General features: G+C 31.1%; 1 protein-coding gene across 9 annotated transcripts in view; it reads left to right on the top strand.

Moving 5' to 3' along the window:
* The window catches only part of DMD (dystrophin), a 2,109,452-nt gene that overhangs the window by 940,756 nt on the left and 1,142,101 nt on the right, over window positions 1-26,595 (top strand). For all 9 annotated transcript variants that reach the window (XM_012756891.3, XM_012756894.3, XM_012756895.3 and 6 more), the window contains one exon: window positions 18,008-18,202. In XM_012756891.3, the coding sequence (XP_012612345.1) occupies window positions 18,008-18,202 (195 nt within the window). The remainder of the gene's footprint in view (window positions 1-18,007; window positions 18,203-26,595) is intronic.

Below are 26,595 nucleotides of genomic sequence, written 5' to 3'. Positions count from 1 at the left end.
CAGGAGGTAGCTGCTTATAGAATTTTCCTGCTCTCAGCTTCAGTGTTGTAATTAACATATCAAAAGGGTTAAGAAAGAAATTAGATAAGTTAAGATTGTATGTTTCTCTAAATTGTTGATGATCGTAACTGTTATTGCCATTTCTATAGTAATTTTTTGTTTCCAGTCTCTAGTTCTATAGCATAATCAGTTTAATGATTGTTTAGTAAAGAGACATATGTTCAGCTATGATCAGCTTCCAGGTAGATGACAGACTGATTTATTTCCTCACCCCACATTCCAAATACATGAAAAGTCTGAATAAAATATATTTTTAAAAAAGGTTAAACACATGGTGTAGCTCAAAATATATGGTGGAATCTCCCTTCCCTTTAGGTGGCATAAACAAGCCTATCATCTTATGTGATATTGAACATGGATCGAGGGCCTAATGGCTAGGAGAAAGTTTTCAAAGCCTTTTAGGACAAAATATGTGACATTTAGCAATATGTAGTACAGAGATGAAAATAAAACCCCTGCTTAAACTTAGAATCTTCAAGGGCTGTCTTCTGCATGTAAAGGAAAATAAATAATTCCTACCCACAATGGAGAAAAGGCAACATTTGTACAGATAATTGCTTAGGATTTTCCAAAATTGATAAAAGTCCCAATACTCAGATTGGGAAATGTAGCAAATCTCCAACAGGAAAAATAAAAGCGAAATATACTTTATAGACCATCATGATGAAACTGATGAATTCCAAAAACAAAGAGACAATTTGAAAGGCAGCTGAAGAGACAGATTTCCTTAGAAAGTATTATACTTAACATAAACTGAGTTTGCTAGTATGAAATTCTCACTGAAGAGCTGTCAGTGTTGGTTTTTAAACAGGAGAATAACCTGGGACAGAAGATTTAGGATGCAAAAAAGAATGGTGAGCAAAGAAAATGGTAAACAAATGGAAAAGCCTTAAATAAATATTTGCTATATAAAAATTGTCTAATTTATATATTAAAAAACAGAATAGAACTAAAATGGTGGACATCAATGACATGACATATTGGAAGTTTATCACCCGGTTCACCGCCTCCCTTTCCATATGTTCCTTCTCAGTCTCCATTTATGGTACCTCCTTCTCTGAAGGTCTGAAATGTCTCAGTGCTCAGTCCTTGAGCATTTTCCATTTTCCATCTATACAATATATGCCTTGCTGTTTGCATCCAGTCTCATGACTTTGTTAAAAACCAGACCACTCTTCTCCCTTGAATTGCAAAGGCAACACTGTCCTTTCAAATTTTCAGGTGAAAATCTACCCTTGTTTTCTTTTACTTATTCTTGGCACATTTGAAAATATAAATTATATATAAATCTGATCAAAACCCTCCAATGCATTCCCATCTATTTTAAAGTGAAATCTAAAACCCTTACATGGATTTTGAGAGATATCTGACCTGGCTGGCCCCCTTTTTGAATTCTCTGGTCCTGTCTCTTAATGATTTACCTCTTCTTCATTCCGCTCCACCTACATCTACCTCTTCACTGTTCCTTGAACATATCCGACATGCACCCTTTGCATTATGTGTTTCCTCTGCCTGAAATACTCTTCTTCCATTTATGCCCATAGATCCTTCCATTTTGATCTTTAAGTGTTTGCTCAAATTTTTATTTTCCATGAATCTCTCTCTCTCTTTCTCACTCTGGCACACACACACACACACACACACACACACTCATACTCTTCAGCATCACCTTGCCCATTTATTTTTTTCTCTATAAAGTGCACTACCAGGAAAGTTCTTCGTATTTTTTCTCTCTATTTTATTGATTATTTATCTCCCCTGCAAAAAATAAGAGCTCCAGCAAAGCAAAAAATTTTGTCTTTTTATTTTTACTGCTGTGTCCTTAACACCTAAAATAGCGACTAGGTACATAATACATATTTGTTTAATTCATGAAATAATTAAGTAGTAAATCCATGATAAAAAGGCCATTTTAAGATTATCTCAGTGTGCAGAATGACACGTTGCAAAATTCATTGTGCATGCTAATAATTTTAAAGTAACATTTAACATGATAGACATAAAGTATAAAATTTCTGAATAGTACAGGGAAAAATAGATAAATTATCAAAATAAAATTATTTAACCTCAAAGATAACCCATAATAATCCAAACAAAAAAACTAAGGCCTAAGAACATTAATTGAATTGGCTAAGCGTAGTAAGTCATTGTATTAACAAAGGGCTTTTAGTTCTCTGAATCTCTCTAATCTAAAGCCATTATTGTGTATGAAATCAGATGTCAATTACAATTTAATATTCTTTTAAGTTTGAAAAATTGACCATTTTATAAATAAGACTTATACAACATATTATCTCAGAAATATTGCCTAAAATGTCTGGCTTTAATTAGGACAATAAAGTAAAAATATTAAAATAAATGTGTCAAACTAAATTCACCATTCACAATTATTTTATAGATTATGGCTATGTTGAGTATATAATTTTGTAATTGTTCAACATCTAAATTAAGATTACAGTAATGGACTAGAGGCATAATTCAGTTTGGTGTCAAATATATGAATAAACATAAGAAAAAGAATGTTTCTTATGTTAATATGCTGTGTCAAATTTTACTATTAAGTGGAAATTTAACACATTCCTCAGAAAATATTCATGCTAAATATATTATGAACTATGTATTTTTCAGAAATATTAGATGTAAATACAAAATTAACTGATTCATTATTGATATATTCAGTTTTATTTTTATATAATTTTAATGATGAAAGTATAATAAACATAACTCATTTTTGGCATCAGATGAAATAACTTCTTTCACTAAAATTAACATTCTTTTCCTTGGAAAGCCACAACCTTTAAAAATCATTACATTTTATAGAACTATTTTGAAACAATTTATTATTTCGCATTGTGAATGTAAATATTAGGCAAAATTTATCTCTTCTTAGCAGAATAGAAATGATTATAAATATCATTTATTTTTATTGCATGATTTATAGTTATTTTGCATTATGAAATATGCAAGACTAAATTTTTACAAAGTCTGTGTCTAATCTTTATTACAGCCTAAAAGACTAAAATTTGTCAAGCAACTTTCCTAAGTTCTAGTAAAATTAGGGGCAAGGGTTCCAACATCAAGATACAGTTTTAATTATTAAGTTAACAAAAAGTTTTGTTGATATTTCTTTGGTGGTGGGGATGGAGGTGATATTATATTACTTTCTCCCCTTTTTGTTAATTTTTAATGAGGACCTCCCAATAATGATGACGATCCTCAAAATCCCATACATTTACTGGGAGTATATTAAAAAATGTAAATTTTATTTTGGATACATTCAATTGGCATTTCTTTCACTTAATAAACATCTCTCTCATGCTTTCTATGTGCCAGACAACACAAAATGTAAAATGACATTGGAAAATCCATAGCAATCATACAAAAGACATTATATTTGATAAATATAACTCATACAATGAAGAGAAAAAAGAACAAGAATTTTACACAGCAATTTGACCTCCGTTTGCAACACAACAATAAAAAGTATAATTTTCTCCAATCTAAATTTGCTTTGAAAATATGGAACACCAGCTGGAAGGGAGATCAGATGGCTTCTGCAGTAGAGTTGGAAATATCCTTCTGAGCATGCCCGGAACAACTGGTTAAAAATAATTAAATCACTTGCACCATCTGTGAATCATTCTGATTCCTCAATGATTACTTAAGACTCTCATTGTATGGAACATATTCAGAGAACAGATGAATAAAATTAATTCAAGTATATAGCTTTTCCCACTTTGATTTTCACTAAATAAAAAGGATTACAATGTTATCAAGTTGGCTAAGTTATCTGATAATTCTTCTGCCCTGTTTTATGAGCCAATGGATTTTGAAATATTAAAATGTGCTTCAAATTTAGTTTTATTTTTAATAATACAAATGCATTTATTCATGGAGACTTTATTATATAACATAATTTTATTTTAAAACATGCTATAATGTTTTACTCTTTTACTTATTTACTCTTTTGAGTATAGCTCAGTATCCCTTTAGTAAGAAACACTATCTAATAGAGAACTAAAGGAAAGTCCAAGTTGATTGCAATCTCAAATTTAGCACCATATGCTATAATCATGAGCAGTTTTAAAAATTTATAAATAGCTATTTTAACACATATAAAACAGAGGAAAACTATATTTAGTGGTGACTAATCCATGGCCAAAAGATGCATGGATTAAATATAAACCAAGAGTACATATCTGTGCAAAATTAAGATGTTTAGATAATCTTGAGGCATTGTTAACTATTTAGCTTCATAATGCATGGGTACTTATTGCCACAATAAATTAATTGGGAAAGTTTCTAATATTCCCTAATAGTTAATGCCTTCTTAACTAATAGAATATCTGGGTGACAAAAAGTAAATAAATGAATTACTTAACAAATAGATTTATCTATAATGTTTATAACACCTTCTGTGATCTGTACAAAACCCAAAGTTTGTTAACTGATGTAGACAATCACAAATATACATAAAACATATGTCTAATGTCAGTCACACAGTATTGTAGTTTCTTGCCTCGTAGATACACTTGATTATTTCCTATGGGGAAAATTAATTTCAGAGATCTACCCCCCTCTGTATATTGGCCTCCCTAGTGAGAAATGGCCTCTTTATATTGCCACAAAGGCCTCCTCTTCTTCAAACTTGCCAAAATGTCTTTCATCTCAGGATTTTGCAACTATATTTCCTTTCGCTTGGGCCTCTATTTCTGGAACTTTACTTGTTGGTCTCCTGTAATGTAATGTTGCAGGAGGCAGAGTGAACATAATACGTTCATGCATAGCCTTCCTTCAATGTTGTTCACGGCATCCCCTCCACTCCATGATCCTGGAGAACATAGCCAGCTTAGTTCTATTCTGATACTTACCACAGTCTGAAAATATTATGTTTATATGTTTACTTATTTATAATTTGTTTCCTACCATTGGAATGTGGGCTCCATGAAGTCAGAGACCTCGCCTGTCTTGTTTTTTGTTTTTTTTTTTTTTTTAATGAGCTCTAAGTTTTCTTTTTCTTTTTTTTTTTCAGATTTTTTTTTTTTTTAATTTCGGCATATCATGGGGGTACAGATTTTAAGGTTTCAATAAATGCCTGTCTTGTTAACTAGTAGTTCCCCAGTATAGAGTCTGGCACAGGGCAGGTACTTGATAAAAAAAAAATATGTTGAATGAATACATGAATAGGTGAATAATATTTTCCTGTGGAATTCTCTGCAGTTCAAAGTTAGTTCATCTAGATTCTTATGTCAGTGTTATCCCAGTGCGAATCTACTATTGTCCAAAGTTTTCACTAGCCCATTAGGAAAGGAAACAAATTTGGTGAGCTTTTTTCATAAAGCTAAATTTATTTATACAAGAATTATCTTTTCTTCTGAAATTATGGCTTTTTATAGTTTTGGGGGTATTGAAATAGCCTTTCTTTTATCTCTTTCTTTCTTCTTATTATTATTTTGTTACAATGTCCTTTACTAGAAAAAGCAAAGGATGGAACTTTGTGATGTTCCCTAAAATTTTTTGGTAATATCAGCCTATGAAATACAAAGTCTATGAACTATAAACTTGAGGAACTTATTGACATGAAGGAGCACCATTCCTGTCAAATTTTTATGTTGATTGCTTGAAGTTTTTAGAATGAGGAAGGTAAAACACTAAAACCCATCATTACTTCACATATTTATGGCCTTTTGGGCAGAAAATACTGGCCACACAAGAATTATTCACTGGAATAAGATTCTGGAATTTATTTTGTCACATGTGAGGAACAAGTACACAAACAAATGCACAAAAAGAAGCACACTAGGGTATCACCACATATGTCTAATATATTTTCAAAACAAATAGTTATAAATAATAAATATACTAAAATGGTATTTGCTTGTTTATAGATATTTTCATCCTAGGGTTTTAAATGCATATTTGTTTCTTTTAATGATATAAAGAAGCAATAATAGCATAATTTAATAATGCTATTTGGAGTCCAAAAATAAGTTAGTTTACTTTAAAACAGAAATGTTAAATTTTATGTGATTTATCAAAATTGAAAACTGAATATATGAAGATCAAAAACTTGACAAATTCAAAGTTTTGATATTAATATACATGCTTTTTTTTTACATTCTTCATTTCCAAATGACTGTAATGACGAATACTTAGTTCTTTGTAATTGACAAAATGCTTTAACAGTCATCATTTTAGTTAATTCTTATTTTTTAAAAAGTAATTGGTTTGGATATAGGACTTAAACAAATTATTATTTTTTTTTCTTTCTTTTTTTGGTCAATATCTGAGCAATGTAGGACTTAAACAAATTAAAACTGTTTTCTCAACCTTTTTGGTTTTATTTCAGAATTTTACGGGGGTACATACGTTTTGGTTACATAATTTGCTTTTGTACAGTTTGAGTCAGAGGTATAGGTGTGCCCTTCACCTAGATAGGGGGCATTGTCCCCATTAGGTGTGAATTTATCCATCCCTTCTTCCCTCCCCCACCTACTTGATTTCCCTTGAATTTTACTTCCGTATATGCACATAAGTGTTGATTGATTAATTTCAATTTAGTATTGAGTACATATGGCATTTCTTTTTCCGTTCTTGCAATAATTCACTAAGAAGAATGGCCTCCAGTTCCACTCAGGTTGTTACAAAAGATACACTATCTCTGTTTTTTATGGCTGAGTAGTACTCCATGGTATACCACAAGTTATTAATCCACTTTCTGAAATTTTTGAGGATTGAAAATTTAAAGTTTTTTTAATTTTATTTGGAAGAACACTTTATTTTTTTAGCTCCTTTTACAAAGAGATTTTGAAAATAAATAAGACCTCAGGTAATTATTCTTTAAAATACATGATCTAAAATGGAATTAAAAGTGATTATGTGTATATGATTTCTTAGAGTTAAAAGTTGTAAATTCACTGGGCAGCACAGTACAATTTTATGCTGGAATTCTCCCCATGGGAAAATACAATGACAATTATTTCCTGGAACATTGACAGAGAACAAGCTATTTCAGGAGAAACTATCTTGATGGTAAAGTGGAGCACATTAAGCCCAAGGTATCATTAAATTCACAAAACTTTAAGAAATAATTGAGCATAATTTTTAGTAAGAGAAAAATGGTTTTGTTCAGTGACTGTTATATTTTGCAAAGTTATTTATAACCTGGCAAAGTATATTATTTTGGGAAAATAATATTAAATACAATAGTGTCTATACACACAGAGCACTTCATTTATTCAGAGGTCAGATGGACATCATTGTAATTTACCTGGAACACAGCCAAGAATCAGGAAAGCAGTAGAACAAAAGGCCTCTGGAATCCTGAAATTGATTTTATAAACTTCATGAAGTCCAAAGCTTACTTATATTTCTATAGGAGATGATTTTTCAAGTCCTTTTTTGAAGATTTTCAAGATTTTTGTTCTAATTAGAGAGATAACACTAATAAACTTAATTATCTTGTTTTTCTACCCCCAATAGATTAGAAGTCAAAAGGAGGCAGAAAGAATAAATGACTGAGGTAGAAAATAATAGTTGCAGCCTGGCAGTGAGGCATAAAAGAATGTATATATTAATATAAAGACATATGGTCTTGAGAAGCTGTTTAGCACAGAACAACATAAATGAGGGAAAGAGAGGAAGGGGGGGAGCGAGCGAAAGAACAAATAATTTATGTTTATATCATTTAATTAATTTGACTTATACTTACAGGGAATTTAATTGTTTTAGTAGTTTATTTAAAAATAAAGTTAGGTAAAGGAATTATTAACCTCTTACCTACTATGTGTAAAAAGTGTTTAATACATAATTGCACGTGGCTTATTAGCTCCCTAAATCACAAACTATCACTACCAGCTGACTTATACTTCTATCTATGTTTACATCTATGTGTGTGTGTACATTGCATATATTCATATAGGTTACCTATGAGTTTACTTATATAGCTATGTTATACCTATTTACATCCATTAAGTTACTTTGTAAAATATACACTTTACCTTTGAAAAAATGCTTGCTGAACTCATCGAAATGGTGATTTTTGTAGTTTTTGTCCAACTTTTAGTCACATTCCCAAAATTCTGTTTTGTGACTCCTTACTTTTTATTACAGGCATATAAAATTATTATAAACATTTAAAAGGAGAATATAATTTAGGGTAGCTATCAAAGTCATGTTACTTGAAATCAGATCAGACAATTTTATAAATAGTATTATTAATATATTGTAAAGTTACTAGTGCCTCTTCAAATCAAGGGCATTTAGATAAAGATGGCCTATTGTGCCAGGCCAAAGAGGAAACTTTACAGTTTAGCAAAGCAATTTCAAAAACATGGGGAGCATTGAAGCAATCACTCCTAAACTGCAAACAAAAATCTGCCATTTCATTGATTATTCTATCCTTAGCTAAATGTCTGCTTTGACTTGAGTATATTTTTCCTTAGTTACATGTGCTTTAAGTAGTTGTTTGTAAATTGATCTCTTAAAACTACTCAAAATAGATCTCATATTGGATGCCCTCATGTAAGAGTGCTATTTTCTATTTGCTGTTAAAGTTCCTCATTCATCTCCAGGAATCTCAGGCACCTAAAAAGAATTATCTTTTCTTCATGTGCATCAGCAAGCACCAATCTTTACCAGGGCTCTTCTGTCAATTGAGTATACAGCGAAGGGAACCAATGTTGCTTTAGGTGATAATGTCAAATTCTTTCAAAATATATCCATCCTGCCTTCTTATACATCTTTTCTTGTTCTTTACTTCCATAAGTTTCAGAGTCAATCAATAGTACTTTCCTTCCTACAGCTTCAATTCAAGTGAAAGCAGTCTATTATTGTAAAGTCATTTGGAAGGAGCCATGCCTACCCACGATCATGTTACATAAAGTCTTCATTTACCACTGCAATCTCTATCTTTTTGCTTCTACTAATTAATGCTAGTTTGGAGCAATATAGAGTTGTTTTAAATGTATTACAATTTTAGTTTAATAGGTCAATAAATACAAATTTGTATTAAGAAAACATTAATACTCTTCATTTCTTCCTACTGCCAATTCCACCCCCTCTAAAAGAAATGTTTCAAGGTTATTATTACCTTTTTATACTATATTCTATGCTCTTAACCATAAATATTATATATAAATATGTTTTCACTCTTTTTAAAAATACTGCTTTATTCTATAAATGGTTTTAAATATAACAGTCTATCAGGAATATTTTTTACCAGCAATGCATACAGATCTAATGCATTCTTTGTAAAAGCTTTAGAAGATGAATCAAAATTTATTCCATCATTCCTCTACATGTCCTGATTATCATATTATGATAAGAAAAGATGACCTGTAGAATCTCTATTTTCTATCCATTTTTAAAGGTTTCTTTATGGATATATGATCTTTTCTAATGTCCCAGTGATATAGAAGTATATGATTTTTCTATTGTGCATGGATTAAATTTAGCTTGTTGGGTTAAATAAAACCACCTCTATCCTTGGTTATTGTTTTTGGTGATTTCAATCTCACAAATTGAGGAAGAGGTACATGCAAGGTACCAATTACAGCTGTGATTTTATCATATCCTTTTGAATTTCTACTAATTTTTGCCTTTTGTAGAATATAGCCAATTGTTTGGGGAATAACAATTAATGGCTGCTGTGTTTTTGGTAAGAAATATGATTTTTATCATTACAGTGGTTCTCTTAGACCTATTTAATGCATTTTGGACTTGAATTATACTTCATTAATATTATTATTTTGACTCTCACTTGTTAAAAATTATTTTCATGATATAGCATCACACATCACTAGATAAGACACCATTGTGACCTTATTTTTTGATGTGTTTCTTATAAACAGATTATAAATGTAGTGAGTATTTTAAACCAGTCTGAGAGTATTTCATGATTTGATGGGGAAATTTAACCACCTTCATTTCTGTTAGGATAACTCTTATAACTGTATACTTGTTTCAATTCATTCTGTCATATTTATGGTCATTATTTTATCATAGATTTTATTTCCTCTTATCCCTTGTCAATCTTGTAATTCATTATCTTCCTCACTGCACCCTATTGCATCCCTCCCCGCACTTTCACATAATTTAGAAGTTATACTTTGTATTTCCATTTTATTAGTGCTTAGTTTGCTTTTTAAGCGATATTTTAAAGCCTATATTTCTGTAGTGTTACACCAAAATTAAGCAAGAACATTGCCCTCCTAACTAAGGTGAGATATCTACTCAGCAAACGCCTCATTCTTTTCAAGATGAGACAAAACCTCTTTAAAACCCAGTAATTTATCATTTTAGTTCCTAATTACTATAGTTTTCTCTTATAGTATTACTTATCTAGTTCAAGAAGTCATGTTGTCACTTACATTATATTTAAACTATCATTTTTCCATAAAATTTTGATTAAATCCCTCACAGGGTTTATTGTCCATCACCATTTCTTTGTACTTTTCTATTACATTTACTTACAAATCTTTATTATGTAGTTGTCCCTTGGTATCTGTTGGGGACTGGTTTCAGGATCACTCCTCCACTCCTCTCCCCCGCCTCCCGCAGATACCAAAATCAGCAGATGTTCAAGTCCCTTATATAGAATGGCATAGTATTTGCATATAACCTACAGACATCATCCCATATACTTTAAATCATCTCTAGATTACTTATGATACCTAATACAATGTAAATGCTATGTAAATAGTTGTTATATTTTTTAGGGAATAGTGACAAGAAAAAAGTCTGTACATGTTCAATACAGACACAACCATCTATCGTGTTTTCGAGTATGTAATTTATTAGTAAAATTGTGGCTAATGATTACCATATTAGACAATGCAATTTTAGGCATCTTCATTATCACTCACATTTCCAATAAAGAAAAAAATATTACATAAAAGCGTAATTATGGCATGTTCTTACTCAGACATAGATACTAAGTTGTTACATTAAATAATCTAGAGATAAATAGTAGCCACATTTTCTGAGGTGCTTGACAAGTGTAGTACAGAAATAAATAATATCATGGGTCCATTTTTCAAAATCCACTTGAGCTGGAAATTCTACAGGGCAATAGAAATTAAGTAATGTAGTAGGGTAAAATATTATTCCAGAATTTAAGGGACCTCCATACATATTTTTTCTTGTATTGCTATTATTTTCACATTTAATTAAATATAGGTAAGTGTGTATGTTTGTGTGTGTTCATTTTTACATGTGAACATATGAATAGATTTCTATGCCACATATTCCAAAAGTGGTATAGCTTACTATCAAAAATATATGCTGGATATATAAATGAAAAGTTTTATGAGCAGAGTTACCAAAGATTAAAATGATTTCTCGACTTTAAATCATCTCAGAACTTTCAGCCTGTTAATAGGCGTTGTGATATCCATGAAGGGGCTAAAATTAATATCTCCTAAAATTTTCTATATAATACTGCCTCAAATAATTACTTCTGTTTATATTCACATACAATGAGTTACATTACTATCTGAAAGACAACTGAAGGGCCAAACATGTATATACAATGGCATTTAGCTAGTGTGCTTTAAATTGGAGAAATGTGTAGTCAAATCACATATACCTTTTAAAACTATACCAGTAAAGACTAAACTATGAAATGAAGAAAATATTCCTGTTTTAATTATGGGAATTCCAAAATATATATTATATTATGACTGTAAACCCCAGGAATTCTAGCCAAATATTTATTTTTTAAAAATTATTCTTTTGTTTGATAATTGTTTCTTCATTCATTTATGCAACAAATATTTTTGATAACCTACTATATGCTAGGTATTATGCATGAGTCTTTACTATATTTATTTTTCATTGTAAGGTAGTTAGGGTATATAACCCTATATATAAACTTATCTTCTTATTTTATTAGAGATTTATTACAAGGCAGGCCATGTATGTTGGTGCTTATATGTTAGTGCTTATCTTGGTAGCAACCAAAAGTCCTGCTTTCACTTCTGTCACAGACCATACTTAGTGAATAAAATTCTACCAACTTACTAATTTATGTTAATTCATTGAAAATCCTTATTAAAATGCAAATGTTGTCCTTTGAAGGAAAATACTTTAAACCACTATAAGCCATTGACATATTTTCCAGTTTCAGTTTATCTATGTAATTAGATATTAATCGAGCTTGTCCCTGAGGAATTATGTAAGTTTGATGGTGTGGAAGGGAAGAATCAACATGAGGCAGGTCAATGAGCAGGTCTGGCCTGTTATTTTACAAAGGACACTATACATACCTGACTTCCTAGGAGTAGAATATACTTAAAGACTGGCAAATCCAGTTTTATCTGTGTATCTCTGTTACTGACAGCCTGCTTTTCTCTAAAATTTTATTCTAATTTTAAAATATAAATAATATGACTATAAGAGATGATTTTCTACAATACCTTACTTAGAATATTTAATGTATTTTAGTGAGTTTTATTATTTTTAACAAAGGGAGTAAATTATAATTTTAATACAGTTTATTGATCAATTACTTAATGATTATTCTCTACTCCATTTTTGGTTATATAGCTTCACATAAGCAATTTCTAGGTAATGCAATAAGGAGGGGGAAATCACCTATAAGCAAACACTATTCATCACTATTTTCTCTATGCTGACTCATAACCAATACATTTGGACACATTAGAGTGATCATTCAAGGCCTTTTTACCTAGAGACTTGATTAAAATATGCAAGGCCAAGTACTGTCAGAATGCTAGTATTACCATGCCATTTATATGTGTCCAGATCACTGAACATGGCAGACTAAACCCATACCTATTCATCTGTGTCATATTCTTCAGGTGTTTTTTCTTAATGCTTTATCATTTGAGACTTTTTTCCCCCTTCCTCTGGACCAATACTGTATTTTTTGTCAAATTTGATTATTTTATTTGTCTTTTTATGCTTATAAGGTCTATTAACGATGCATGGGGAATAAATAAAAATAGCTCAACTTTCCTTACCCCTATAATGATCCCTGGAAGGAAATTTAATTGTTTTTTTTTCTGATAATCATCCCTGGAAGGAAATTTAATTGTTTTTTCTCTGAAGTCCTTTGCATCTAGTAGACAAAGCTATTTGTCTAAGATAACTTAAGTCTTTCCCATTTTCATTTCATTTATGATCCATCAGAAACCACTTGAAGCCTGTAATCATATTTAGGATTTACATACCATTGTGTTATTACTTTAAAATAATCTGTAATATTTAAGAATTACCTTTTGAGGAAAAATAAATAAATAAATAGATTTTCATATTATGGCTCACCTTAAGTCATTAATAAATATTCTTACTTTATTTCAAAGAGCTGGCACATCTTCATCTTCATTAACACTAATGAAGTAAATACGTGGCTCCATCAGTATGTTACTTTTTATGTAAATAATAGTCTATGTTGGTAGACTTTTAATGCATTGATATATTTTCTGTGTACCATATTTATATTAGATATATAGTATTTTGAGGCACATGTCATAATAATATAGCATATAGCATATTTTTCTTATTGAGTTTCTTTGATCTCATAACTCACAAATGAGCCAGTATAACCACAATGTATTTGAAGGAGAGAGAACTCTTTTAAATCATGAAGAAAAACATTTCTTAATCCACCATTTGTTTCAAAACAGAATTGCTTTTATTCATGCAGTTAGTGGTCCTTCAAGAAAAAATATTGAAGTAATGAAAGAATGTGGTAACTAAAGTTTCAGAGAAACTAAAGTTTATTTTAAAACTTTATAAGTGATACCCATGCCTACTTACATAGCTCAAGACTGTTTTGACCTCAACTTTAGATCATATAAATCATAGTTTTGTTCTATAATAATCCTTTTTAAAAATTGATTGAACTTTTCATTTTTACATAAATATGGGTACTGTAGGGCTTTCCTTCATACTACTTGATTTATGTTTCCAGAAAATGAAAATAGTATATTCTATTGGGTATATATAGTTAGAAAAGAAAATGAACAGAGAGAAATAAAGTGAATTATTGGGGCCATAGCACTTCCTTATTAATGATGCATGAATGAATATCTATAATGGTATAAGGTAGTAAAGAACGTTAACAAAAGCAAGTTGATTTTCAAAAGGTTAGACAGGATTTGTACACATCAGAATTCAGAAAGATATAATTATTCAAGGCAGAGTTAATGAAATTCAAATGAAAAGGCTTAATCTGAATATGAGTTCATGGATTTTGCATAAAGAAGAAAAATGAACGTGATGCTTCCAATTACACTGATTTTTTAATAACTGTCTGGAATTTTTATTAAACCAAACCGAAAGTCATTTGGTGGATGTGGTTTATTCACTGTAAAACTGCATGACTGTGTCAAAAGGAATGCTGTACTTTTAAGGAATAGATACTCAACTAGACCTCCAAATGTCTGATTCTTTTTTGTTTCAATTTGTGGATGTTTCTTGTATATGAAAATTATAAAAGTTTTCTGTATATTAGAAATTATTTTATCTATTACAATGTTATAATAAATTAGAATATCCAACATTTATAAAACATGTTTTCTCTAGAAAACAAGTTCACAGTTTCCTAGTTGTATCAAATAATTTTTGGAATATTTTTATTTCTCATGAAAGTTTACAAGATTATTGCTTAGCTGTCCATATTCAGCTGATCTATTCCATTCCGTTATCTATGGTGACCAGATAGTACATATCAAAGTAGTAGGAGAAACTAAATCCTTTACTAGATCAGTCTTCATTAAATATATTGAATGCATAATATTAACCTTTTATAGTTTATTTTACCAAATATTGCTGATTTACTGCCCATAGGTAACTGTAATTGGAAGCATTTTAGGAATTATAGGCATTCTAATTTATTTTTTGTAATAAAAAGAAAAAAATTTTCAAAAGATTACTTAATAATCAGTAGTTTAGGATAGCACAGTTTGCAATATTTTTCTCCCTCAGATTTTTCCTAAAGTAACAATCTATCCATTTTATTTCTTTAATTGTTCTCATAAACTGTAACAGTTTTAATATTTTTAATTGTCCTAGAAAATCTGTTCATGCGATGTCTGAGCATGGAGTGATTAGGAAGTGGCAGGATTAGTCCACTTATTTGCATGAATTGACATTGATTGCTCTAAGACTTATCTCTGAAAGTCTTGAAAATAGTTTCAATATACATGCTGTTAGAGCATTCCCTACCTGTGGTACAACAGCTAATGTTTCTTTGAAAGGTATTACAATCAGGTTAACAAGAGCTTCGCCATTAAAAAAATTTTTTTAAATGGTTTCTAAAACCAGATATAAAATGTCAATTATTTGAAAAATTTGGAAATTAAATGCCATGTAACATTCTTCTAAAATAGATTTCTGTTTAAATATAGGTGATGTGCTAATGAATATTATGAGGAAATTAAGTACATTAATTAGTATGTAATAAAAAGTCTATGACAGACACATACATGATCACCTGAAAAGCTTAACAAATGAGAAGCCAGAGGACAGCATGTGCCTACATTCTTAGAGCCCTGGTTTAGGGCTGCAGCTGATGCTACGTCTTATTGCTGAGATACAGCATTCCAGTCTTCAGAGCTCTGTGGCCAGCAATAATTACTATATAAGTGAATCCCATCTTTATTTAAATTTTCTATATGCAAAACAAAATATAATTAGCTGAAATGCCAAGGAAGTAGAATTTTAGGTTTTAAATTTTGTTTCAGGAAGTTAAATCAAATTAAATCAAATATATTATTAGCACCTTTTGTCTTTTGCTATTTGACCATTCAGTTAAGTTCCTTGCTATCTATACTCCATAATTACTATATGTATGAAGCACTCATATGAATTTAAGATAGCTGAGAGTATTTCAAATAGGAGTAATGAAGATCAAGAAAACTACATGTCAAAGAAGAAACATAAAAAAGATATAAAGAACAACTTAGGATCATTTTTCTTTTAAGAAAAAATGATGAGGACATACATCAAAACCTGTGGGAACCCACACTTTATTTTAATGAGAATCAAATGTTTTCTGAATATTTTGAAGATGAGTTTCATTATAAAACAACTCCCTTGATTAAATGAAAATAAATAACAGAGAAACACTACAATTTATCCTCTACCCAATTCTGACCCTAATACAAAAGCCACTATTTTCTAAATCCGTACAGATATAAAATGCATATCACTAAAAACAAAGGTAATTGCACCATTATATAAAAATGTTATAAGAAATATTCTTGTTTTATATAACGTAGCATTGTCTTTATCGCAGGGGTTAAAGTAACTGATGTAAATAACAAAATAAGCATATTGTAAATTTTAAGAACAACATAGTCACCAGTCTAATGTAATGCATGCAAATCACAATAAATTTGTGTGACTTGAGCTGTTGACTCTGCTACTTAGTGTTAAACCTAATGTGTTAGTGGAAATTTCACATTCAAATAGCCTGCTGATTTATTTTTCTTTTAAGTGGGTGAAATGTTTACTTTGAAGTGAAGAAAATATGAATTTGGGTATTAAAATCTATGATTAAATGCTGAATTTTCTTCATCAAACTTAACTAAAATTTGATGAGGAAAATCATCTAAATGTAAATGAGAAATGTGTATACATTATCATTTCCATTGATCATGAAGGAATGTGTATCATGGGTTTGGCCAAGATATACACAGTAAACCAAATGTTGTGAAAGGTATAATTATGTCATTTGAAAGCTAATTTGTACAATTTCATGCATTTTTATGTCATAAGTAGATGACACATCTAAACTAGAATTATTTTATTTTTATAGCATTAAGAATTATGTATACAAAGTCCTGGGCTAGAGAAATAATAAAAAAAAAACATAAACTGACCAGCTTATAATTTTTACTCATCTTTGTGTGAGATTCATTCTGGCATCCCAAAGTCCATTTAATTACATTACTACAAATATAAGTATGGTCTTGTCATAAAAGGCTGTGCAGTAATAAATGGTTGTGTTAGCATGCTTATTGTCCAAACTTCCCCAGAGACCCTGCCACTGAAACCCTCAGCTGACCCCATCAACAGGCAGGTGGCAGTTGATCAATTCAAAACAAAGTTACTGGGAGAATAATTTCAATTACAAGGATTTTGCTGCCTATAGCATAGACAGAAGAGAGCAGAGGTCATCCATCTTTCTGAATATGTGTGCCAAGTAGTATTTATTTCTTGCTCTTATAAGGAATAGGGAAAGAGGCATTACTCGGAAACTCCAAAAGGACTCTGAAGCTGCAATTTCTCATCATTCCTGGCACTTGGAACCCAGCTAGGAAAGTGTAGATTCAGGAAAAGAGTCTGGTACTCCTTTATATCTCAGGACTTTCTGGAGTTCTTATTAAAATAAAAGTTCCACGGTCAGCCCTACTCATATAGCACCTTAATTAGTAGCTTAGCTTAGTAAAAAACTGGCATCAAAGACAGGAAATTGTTAATGTCTGGAATTGGAATGGAGGAGTGCTTAGTAGGAAAGTATATACCAGCCAAACCCATTTCGTGCCTCTTGTACCTCAATCAAGATTAAGGGGAAAATTATAGGAAAGTTCCTTTGTTATAAATAAAACAGATATGGACCCCACACTCAATCCCATATCTAGAGTTTCAGAAAGCTTAGAATTAAAATTTAAATGCTAGTTGTAAGAATTATCCTTTTCTTGGGGCAAAACTACCCTCCTCATGATCTCATGGCTCTTGGTCTTTCATTTTAGATTCATTGTGTTAATGTGTATGTATTACCTATTATAAAATGCTTCTAACACTCTTTGGAAGGAGATTGTATATAAATAATAAATAACCTTTTTACTAGATTTATCATCATAAATTTTTTAATACAGTTTCAGCCCTTTGTCAGCTATAGACTTGGACCTATGTAATACAAGATGGTTTATTATTAGGAAGCTAAAAGAATTGTTCTTTTGTATATCTATACCAGCATACTGTTCGTGAAGAAACGATGGTAGCAATGACTGAAGACATGCCTTTGGAAATTTCTTATGTGCCTTCTACTTATCTGACTGAGATCACTCATGTCTCACAAGCTCTATCAGAAGTGGAACAACTTCTCAATGCTCCTGACTTCTGTGCTAAAGATTTTGAAGATCTTTTTAAACAAGAGGAGTCGCTGAAGGTAAAAGTAAAGCACTTTCATTTAAATTTTACAAGATGATCATATGGATCACTTATAGCACCTGAAGAGTTGACTTATATTGTACACTTAGTGAAAGCATTTGACTTACACATGGAATTCTTAAAAATACTTTGTAGGATGATTGGCTTTAGAAATCTGGGGGTATATAGATATAAACTAGAAGAGGCACTTTATAATATTTAGTGTTGAGAAAATTCCTAAACAAAAGAATACACAAAAATAATAGTTTTCATATACACTCAGGGCAGAAAGAAATCACCAAAAAAACAAGTTTTGATAGAGGAATAGTTTATTCCCAGTCAATACATTACATTCCTTTCTTTTCCTCAAAAAAGGGGAAATTAAATGAGATTTAAAATTTTATCTATTATTCATTGAATTTTATATTTTCCACTTATACATATTCAATTTCGAATTAATGTCAATACCTATATGAAATTATATGGAATATAAATGAACAGAAATCAATCAAATATTTCATTTAAAACTGCCAGCCAAAGGCTACCAATGAAATTGGGCTTTTTTCAAACCTCCAACAGCAAGTTACTGAATTCTGAACTAAGACAAATCATGATGAAGGAATAGGCTATGAAATTTAGAAGGCAGTGTCTAAAGATAAATGAGTGTAACATCAAGAAAACGTACATAATAATGTGTGTCTCAAGATAATTTTTGTGATCATACATTTCATACTCAGAATGAAATATTATAGCATAACCAGAGCTTGATATTTTCAAATGCAAACAGCATAGGTTATAGACAGAAGATGAGTTTGCTATCAGCAGCACATATTAGCTAAAGTATTTTATACTCTAAATGATTTCTTAGGAGCTCATTCCATATCACACATTTGCCTGTATAAGTATACAAATAGCTAAAGCTATTTGTTTGTTTTGGAAATTGGTGTTGCAGTATCTTGAGTGACTTGACTTTAATGTGTTACATTATATCAAATAAGCTATAAAATTACACACTAAAATGAACTAATATATACATAGATCTCTGGAACTAGTCCATCCATTTCAGTGAGGTGTTATTTCTTACTCTCTCGAAGTAAAAGTCAAATCACTTATGAGTACAGTGAAGAAAAGAAACTTAATCAATTGATAAAGGAGACATGCCAGCATTCCTGTCATTATTCACATTAACTGATTTCTTGTGACAGCACAGTTTGTAAGTTCATCATTGTCATTCAACATGTAAATCATTGCTAATGAGCTAATATTCATTCCTTTCCATGTTCACGGACATTTGGGTCATGAGAGCAGTGACCCTGAACTTATTAAGTTGCCCACTGAATATCTTTGTCACCATAGCTCTTAACCTGGCACACCCAGAATGAGAGGCCCCTGGCTATACTCATAGCTAATCATTTGTTCATCCTGATATATTTAGTCTTATTTTAGCTGACACCAATTATAACAGTATTGATTACTGTGGTTTGTAAGAAGGTGTTATTGCAGGTTTAATTTAGTTAGATTATTGAATCCCCATGAGATGTAGTTGTGGGCATAATTTCATATCTATCCCCCAAAATCTCTGGCAGCAGGCAAATGGGCTTCCTACCTTTGTGGACTTTTTGAAGGGGGATAGTTTTGAGCTCAGACTTTTCAATGAATATGTATTTCCTCTTAAAGGCATTCATCATTGTCATTATCTAGTAGTAAAAATAGAAAAGCAGTGAATAAATTGTACAGCTGCTGGTTGGGAAGGTTTGAAATTAAATTGTGGTTGATTTTATTCCTGACAGATTTTCATGAATCAAATTACAGAACTATAGTAGATATTGCTTCAGTTTAATATACATGTTTCTTAAAAGTACAATACAACACAAATAAGGTATAATACTTTAAAATATTTACTTTCTGAGAAAAATATAACGAAAATGGCACATATGGTTTCAATAGACAAGTTGGAAAGCTACCCAATCATTTTGACAGGGACTGTGCAGATAAACACTTGCTTACATATGGAAATCTGCATTTAGTAGCTAATATATTAACTAAGCATAACTAGAGATGAATGAGAAATATACACATTAGTAATATTTATTCTCATTTCAGAGTCAATATTGGCATTGTTGATTAATTGTGATTGCTTATATGTAAAAAGTTTAAAATATTAATTACATAGGCAATAATACAATTTTGAAAGAATTACTTTTTTTGAAAGTTTCAAACAATATTAGGAAAAATTCTCACTTTATTTTTAAGAAAAAATTGTCTCAATAATTTTGCCAAAATATAATTAACTGTGTTAAATCATCAAATCTTGCTTTAAAATATCTCATATAAATGCATGAATATAGGAAATCTTAGCATCACAAGTTTTAAGTTACAGAAAGCGTTGCCTTTGAGAATATTAAATATATGAAATCTTGTCATTAAAGCAGAAATTATCCTTTTAAGAGGCACAACTGAAAGGATTTATCCTAATCCCTCCACATACCTAATTTTACTGAAAGCCTCAGTTTCACTAGAGTATGAGAATTCTTGGGACCTCACCTATATCCTTACCTCACTCAGCATTCCCTGCACTCTGACTGGCAGCTGCCAATTCCAAGTGTCTGTGACTGCCTTAGGGCTCTCTCAAGTCATCCAAGCCCACAAGTTGCAGGGAGTTAAAAGCTCTGTATCCCCACCCTCCCCAGCAAACCTCAACCAATAACATATGACTTTTGGTGGATGCACTGTTTGAGCTGGATAAAACATGCTGTATTTTTGGTAACCAAGAGGATGGACATAAGTGTGGAAATTTGAAAAAAGCTCACAGGTGTGTTGGCAGGAGAATTGTTCCTAATGTAGAATTTAAATGGATTAAAAAAAATAAAGGTAGCCCTTGTTTAACCTCAACAACACAAGGAAGGGCTGGTAGTGAGCTTAAAAAGCCAAAAATGTTATGAAACAAAGTTGTTCAATTCTTCTTTGATTGGTTCATATTTTATGCATGGCTCTTGAGACCTAAAATAAGTTGTTATGACAAGCAATAACCTAAGCAGTGAGGATTCATTCATTCCAAATTTATTCCAAAAATATTTATTCAGTTCTTACTATCTACCAGGGAGTGTTCTAAGTGCTTATAAAACAGAAAAAAAAGTGGATCCTGCCCTCATACAGCTTTTATTAGAGCAATGGAAGACAAAATATAAGCAAGCAAACAATCATGGTGATACATATAATAAAAAGAGAATAGAGTCTGGTAATGAGGTATAGAACAACTAAAGGGGTTGGCATAGGTGGAATAACAAAAGGTGGGACTACAATTTTACATAGGGTAGAAAGAACATTTGAGCAAAGATTGGAAGGTAAAGGAGTCAGCCTTGGTTATCAGCCTTGCTCTGTGGGTATAAGAAATAGAGGAAAGGCCCAAATGTGGGAGTGAGCCTATCTTGATCAAAGAGCAGCAAAGAGACCAGAGTGGCTGAAATAGAATGTGCCAGGGAGAGGGTACTAGGGAATAAAGTCATAGGCATTGTGAGGGTCCAGATTGTAAAGGGCCTGGTGGGCCATTGTAAAGACTACCTTTTTCTCTGAGTGAGATGGGAGCCATTATAGGTTTTGGAGCAGTAGAGTGACATGATCTGATTTATGTCTTAAAGGGCTAACATTGGCCCCTGGGTTGTGAATACCAACGGGACCGAGCAAGGAATCTAGCTGGAGAAGAGATAGATGAGGGGAGCTTGGACTAGGTTGGTAATGAGAGAATGTCAGATTCTGGAAATGTTTTCAAATTAGAGATAGCATATTTATATCTGTATTCACAGAAAAACTTAGGCATGTGTGTATAAAGACCCATTCTCAGCAGATTTGGGGCTCAGGAGAATTTTGATGCCCTATGAACTTGGCAGAGGATCCCTTGAGGAATGTAAGATTTCTTCTCTGATATTTTGTTCTCTCATACATCAGTCTTGCCTTGAAATGGGGACAAAAGTACTAACATTGGAGATCTTTAACACTCTGGTCAAGATCTTTCTCCTTGGGAATCTATTTCATAACATTTAAGCACAAATTTAATAATACGAATTTCTTAAATGAAAACAAAAACTACACCATGAACAAAGTGACTTCTCTCCTATTCTTGTATTAGAGTTATTAGATACTGGCAGGAAGCCGCATATATACCAATCTGAAGAAAATATCTGAAGGAAGTAAAAGAATGATTATTTATGTGCATATTGTAATACAGGGACAGGCCCTGTAAAGTGATGGATTTTTTTTACTGATTTAATAATATTGCAACAAAAGGATATTGCATTTATTCTAAATTAAATAATCATGGATCATACACAATTTAAAAACAAAATTTGATTCCAAATGCTTTTTGAATTCTATTTAAATTTTCTAATATAACAGTTTGGTACATGAAAAATATGATTTTTATTAATGTACTGCCACATTGTAAAAATTGATTTTTTTCAGACTATAAACATTTGGAATAATGTAATCATTCAGTGATTTCTCTGAGGAAAATCACGTTTTTTCAACTAACACATTTATTCATTTATAAATATAATTCCTATTTTCAATAGCTTTTATGATTTGGGATTTATTTATTTGATTTGTTATATTTAAATTCATGTATTACTTTACAAATATTACTCTATCAACTATAATTTAAATCCTGCTTATATTTTTTCTATGGTATCCTATTTTTCATTTTTCTTATAATGAAGAGAGTGTAGATATTTACTGCATTGTAGTCATGCCCAACTGATATTTATATATGCTTTGGTATAGTTTTCTTTTATGTTTTATACACATGTCTTTTTATAGGAAATTATTCACTCTTTTCTCCCCACTATTATTTTATGATGCCCAGCAGTTGTTCTACTGTGACTCCCATGCTGCAATTTACTCCCAACTCTGCCAAAATGTGCTTTAAGAACTCACTCCTACTCCTTCCATTCTCCCAGCAAGAATATTTTGATAATCCCCATCCTATAAATTCTGAAAGGCAGAAACTTCTATATTAAAACTTATAAATCATGAGGCTAGTAGTAATTCTGAAGTTGCAATTAAGTTGTAGGGAGGTTTTCCTTCTATTCATGAACAATTCAAGCTGTGCTTCAACCAATTATGATGTCGTTTTTTGATCTGTGATATATAATTACTGATTCGTTATTCATGCAAAGACAATGCATCATCCTATGGAGAACATTTTGGCCAAAATATATAGTTGTGTTTAGTAAGTTTTTTTTCATATGTGAACAATAAACCATGAAGAAAATATCAAAAGGTCAACTTACCATGGCGCCACTAAAAATAACTTCTAAAATTTCTTTAGAAGCACAGAAAAATCTAGTTAATAAGTGCTTTAATGTCTTTTGATTGAACACTCTCCCCAATTTGATGTGTCATTAATGTAGTGCCTGGTAGCTGGATGGGACATAACGAGTGTAAGAATTAGATTTATATAGGGTGTTGCCTTCATCTGTCAGATAAAGATAAATTTCTGAGAGTGAAAATGAACTGGATTTTGAGTCTTTGGTAGTCCGATTTTTCTTTTTCAATTTTAAGATAGATCTACTCCCCAATGGCTGCTGTCACAACAGCTACTAATGGATTTCTCTAATCCTTTTTTCTTAGAAATGAAAGTTGTGTGCTTCTCTGTTAACCAAGTTACAAAGTGTCTCAAGGCATTTTTGATACTTAAAACTGCTTAAAGCTATTATTTTCACTTTCCCAAATATGAAAAAAAATAGTGTAGGGTTTTATAAATCTATAAATACATGATCATGATTTTAAGTGTATGTATACCCATTTAACTGTAGTGCAACATTTATCAAAAAGGTGATATTAAGTAAGCAAAATAAAAAATTTTCAGCATTTGTAAATGAGTCATCTACTTTTTCTGACATGTTCCCTATGGTGACCCATATCCATCATATCTATAACTACCAGGAAGAAAAAATATATAGTATTTTGTTTTTCTTCTTCACCACTGTATCTACAACTCCTAGAATAGTACCTGACACTTAGTAAGTACTCAATGTACACATATTGAATGAACGAGTTATGATCTGGTGCATCCAGGTATAGACTCTGTGAAACAAGAGGACAAAGCATTGTTTATCAGTGCCAAGAATAAAAAAGTAAACAAAATTATTCTCTTTTATATTATATCCTAACTCATTGAGTTAAATCATATAGACATTCTAAAATTCTACACATACATAAGCATGGAGAAATGTGCTCTAGGTTTGTACATGCTAAATTTTCGAACAATCATTTATGAAAATGTGTGGTAGAGAACCCACATGTAATTAAAATATTACACATATTTTTCATAATCACTGAACTTGCATTATATGGTCAAGATAAGCAGTAGCCTAAAGAGTTTAACAAAGCAATGTATTTGAACCTAAAAACTTAGATTTAAGCATCCAATCTGATTATTAATAGCTGTGTTCTTAGGCAAGTCATATAAAATTTCTAAGTCTGTTCTCTTAACATTGAATTAGATCAATAAAAATATCTGTCCAAGCCTACTCAGCAGTACTGTTGTGAAGGCAGAGTGAAATTATGTGGGGTTATGTAGAAAAATTCTTGTGAAAATGTATAATTATATTAATTTCAAGATTTTAAAAATCCATATTGCTTCATCAAATACCTCAAAACATAAATACTATTTTAAAATAAATGTTCACGTGAAGAATCCTGAAAACAAATTATCTTTAAGCATGCATTAAACGTTATGAAATTGCATATTTATATGTAAAAATTTAAATAAAATGTTAACAATCACGAAAAATATACATAAAGTTATTTCCAGATTTGAGACTAGACTAAAGGTAAAAAAAATAAATAAATAAAGTAAAAGAAGAGAATGCATGTAAGCTAAAATTGTTTACTTTTGACAAAAATCTTCTGTTAGAGAATCTTATATACTTTAAATCCTATTTATTTATTATACAGATGTTCCTCAACTTATGATCGGGTTACATCTTGATAAACCCATTGTAAGTTAAAAATATTTTAAGTCAAAAATGCACTTAATACACCTAACGTACCTTAAACATGCTCTGAACACTTACATTAGCCTACAGTTGGACAAAATTATGTAAAACAAAGCCTAATTTATAATAAAGTGTAAACTGTTTAATATAATTTATTAAATACTCTACTGAAATACGGTTTCTATTGAATGTGTATCTCTTTCCCACCATCTTTAAGTTGAAAAATCATTAAGTGAGACCATTGAAAATTGGGGACCATCTGTATTTCCAGCCTAGTTATTATTTATCCAGGGGTAACATTTTCTATTCTATTTATTTCAGGTACTTTTTAATATTTCTCTTGAGATACAGAAATACAAACTGTAAATCATTCCAAGTTTTCATGTACTATACCTTTACAGAAGAAGATGTTGTTTTCTATTTTTTTATTGTTGTTGTTGTTTTGTTTTTTAATGAAATGTGTTGATTCATTTTTTTCCAATTATATTTGAGTAACAAAAAACTGTTTATTTTAATTTTGATTTACAAACCATGACTTAAACTATTCAAAAATATTGAAGCTCTGGATTAAGAAAGGTGAATCAATAGTGTTTTGATGGTCGTGGTGGTCTTTTATCTTCAGAGTCTTAATATTTGCCTTTGTTGTTTATCTTTTGCCATTTAAAAAGGCTAGTTTGTATTCATTTTCCTCCTTAAATTTGTAACCATGAGCATATTAATATTGTAATAATATTCAGTTCAACTTTGTGAATTGCCATGATGTCAATGAAAATGTTTAAGTATTGGCAATTCCATATAGTTCAATCTAATACAATGGCTTTTACACCTGCCTGCTTATTTCTGAATATTAATGCATATCATTAAACATTCTGAGAGAAAATCAAGAGGTCTGTGTTGTAAATTGCATGTAATTAATGGGTACCAATTACTATCAATTACTATCAAATTTAATTTGCCAAACTTTAGGCAAAAGATTAAAGGACTTTTGGCTGGGCACGGTGGCTCACACCTGTAATCCTAGCACTCTGGGAGGCTAAGGTGGGAGGATTGCTTGAAGTCAGGCATTCCAGACCAGCCTAAAGAAGAGCAAGACCCTGTCTCTACTAAAAATAGAAAAATTAGCCTGGTGTGGTGTTACAGGCCTGTAGTCCCAACTACTCAGGAGGCTGAGGCAGCAGGATCGCTTGAGCCCAGGAATTTGAGGGTGCTGTGAGGTAGGCTGATGCCACTGCACTCTAGCCAGGGCAACAGAGCAAGACTCTGTCTCAAAAACAAACAAACAAATAAAAAAAGATTAAAGGACATCCTCATCATTAGTGAAATCTGTGGCACTTTCAAAAAGGTAAGGAAATTGATAAGATTGTCTTGTCAAGATCCTGCTCCCATATCATAGTTTTTTGTATTGCTTTGTTTTAGA

Source organism: Microcebus murinus, chromosome X (genome assembly GCF_040939455.1).
Source record: "Microcebus murinus isolate Inina chromosome X, M.murinus_Inina_mat1.0, whole genome shotgun sequence".
NCBI lineage: Eukaryota > Metazoa > Chordata > Mammalia > Primates > Cheirogaleidae > Microcebus > Microcebus murinus.
The sequence above is the reverse complement of the archived record's forward strand: the minus strand, read 5'-3'. Positions and strand labels throughout refer to the sequence as shown.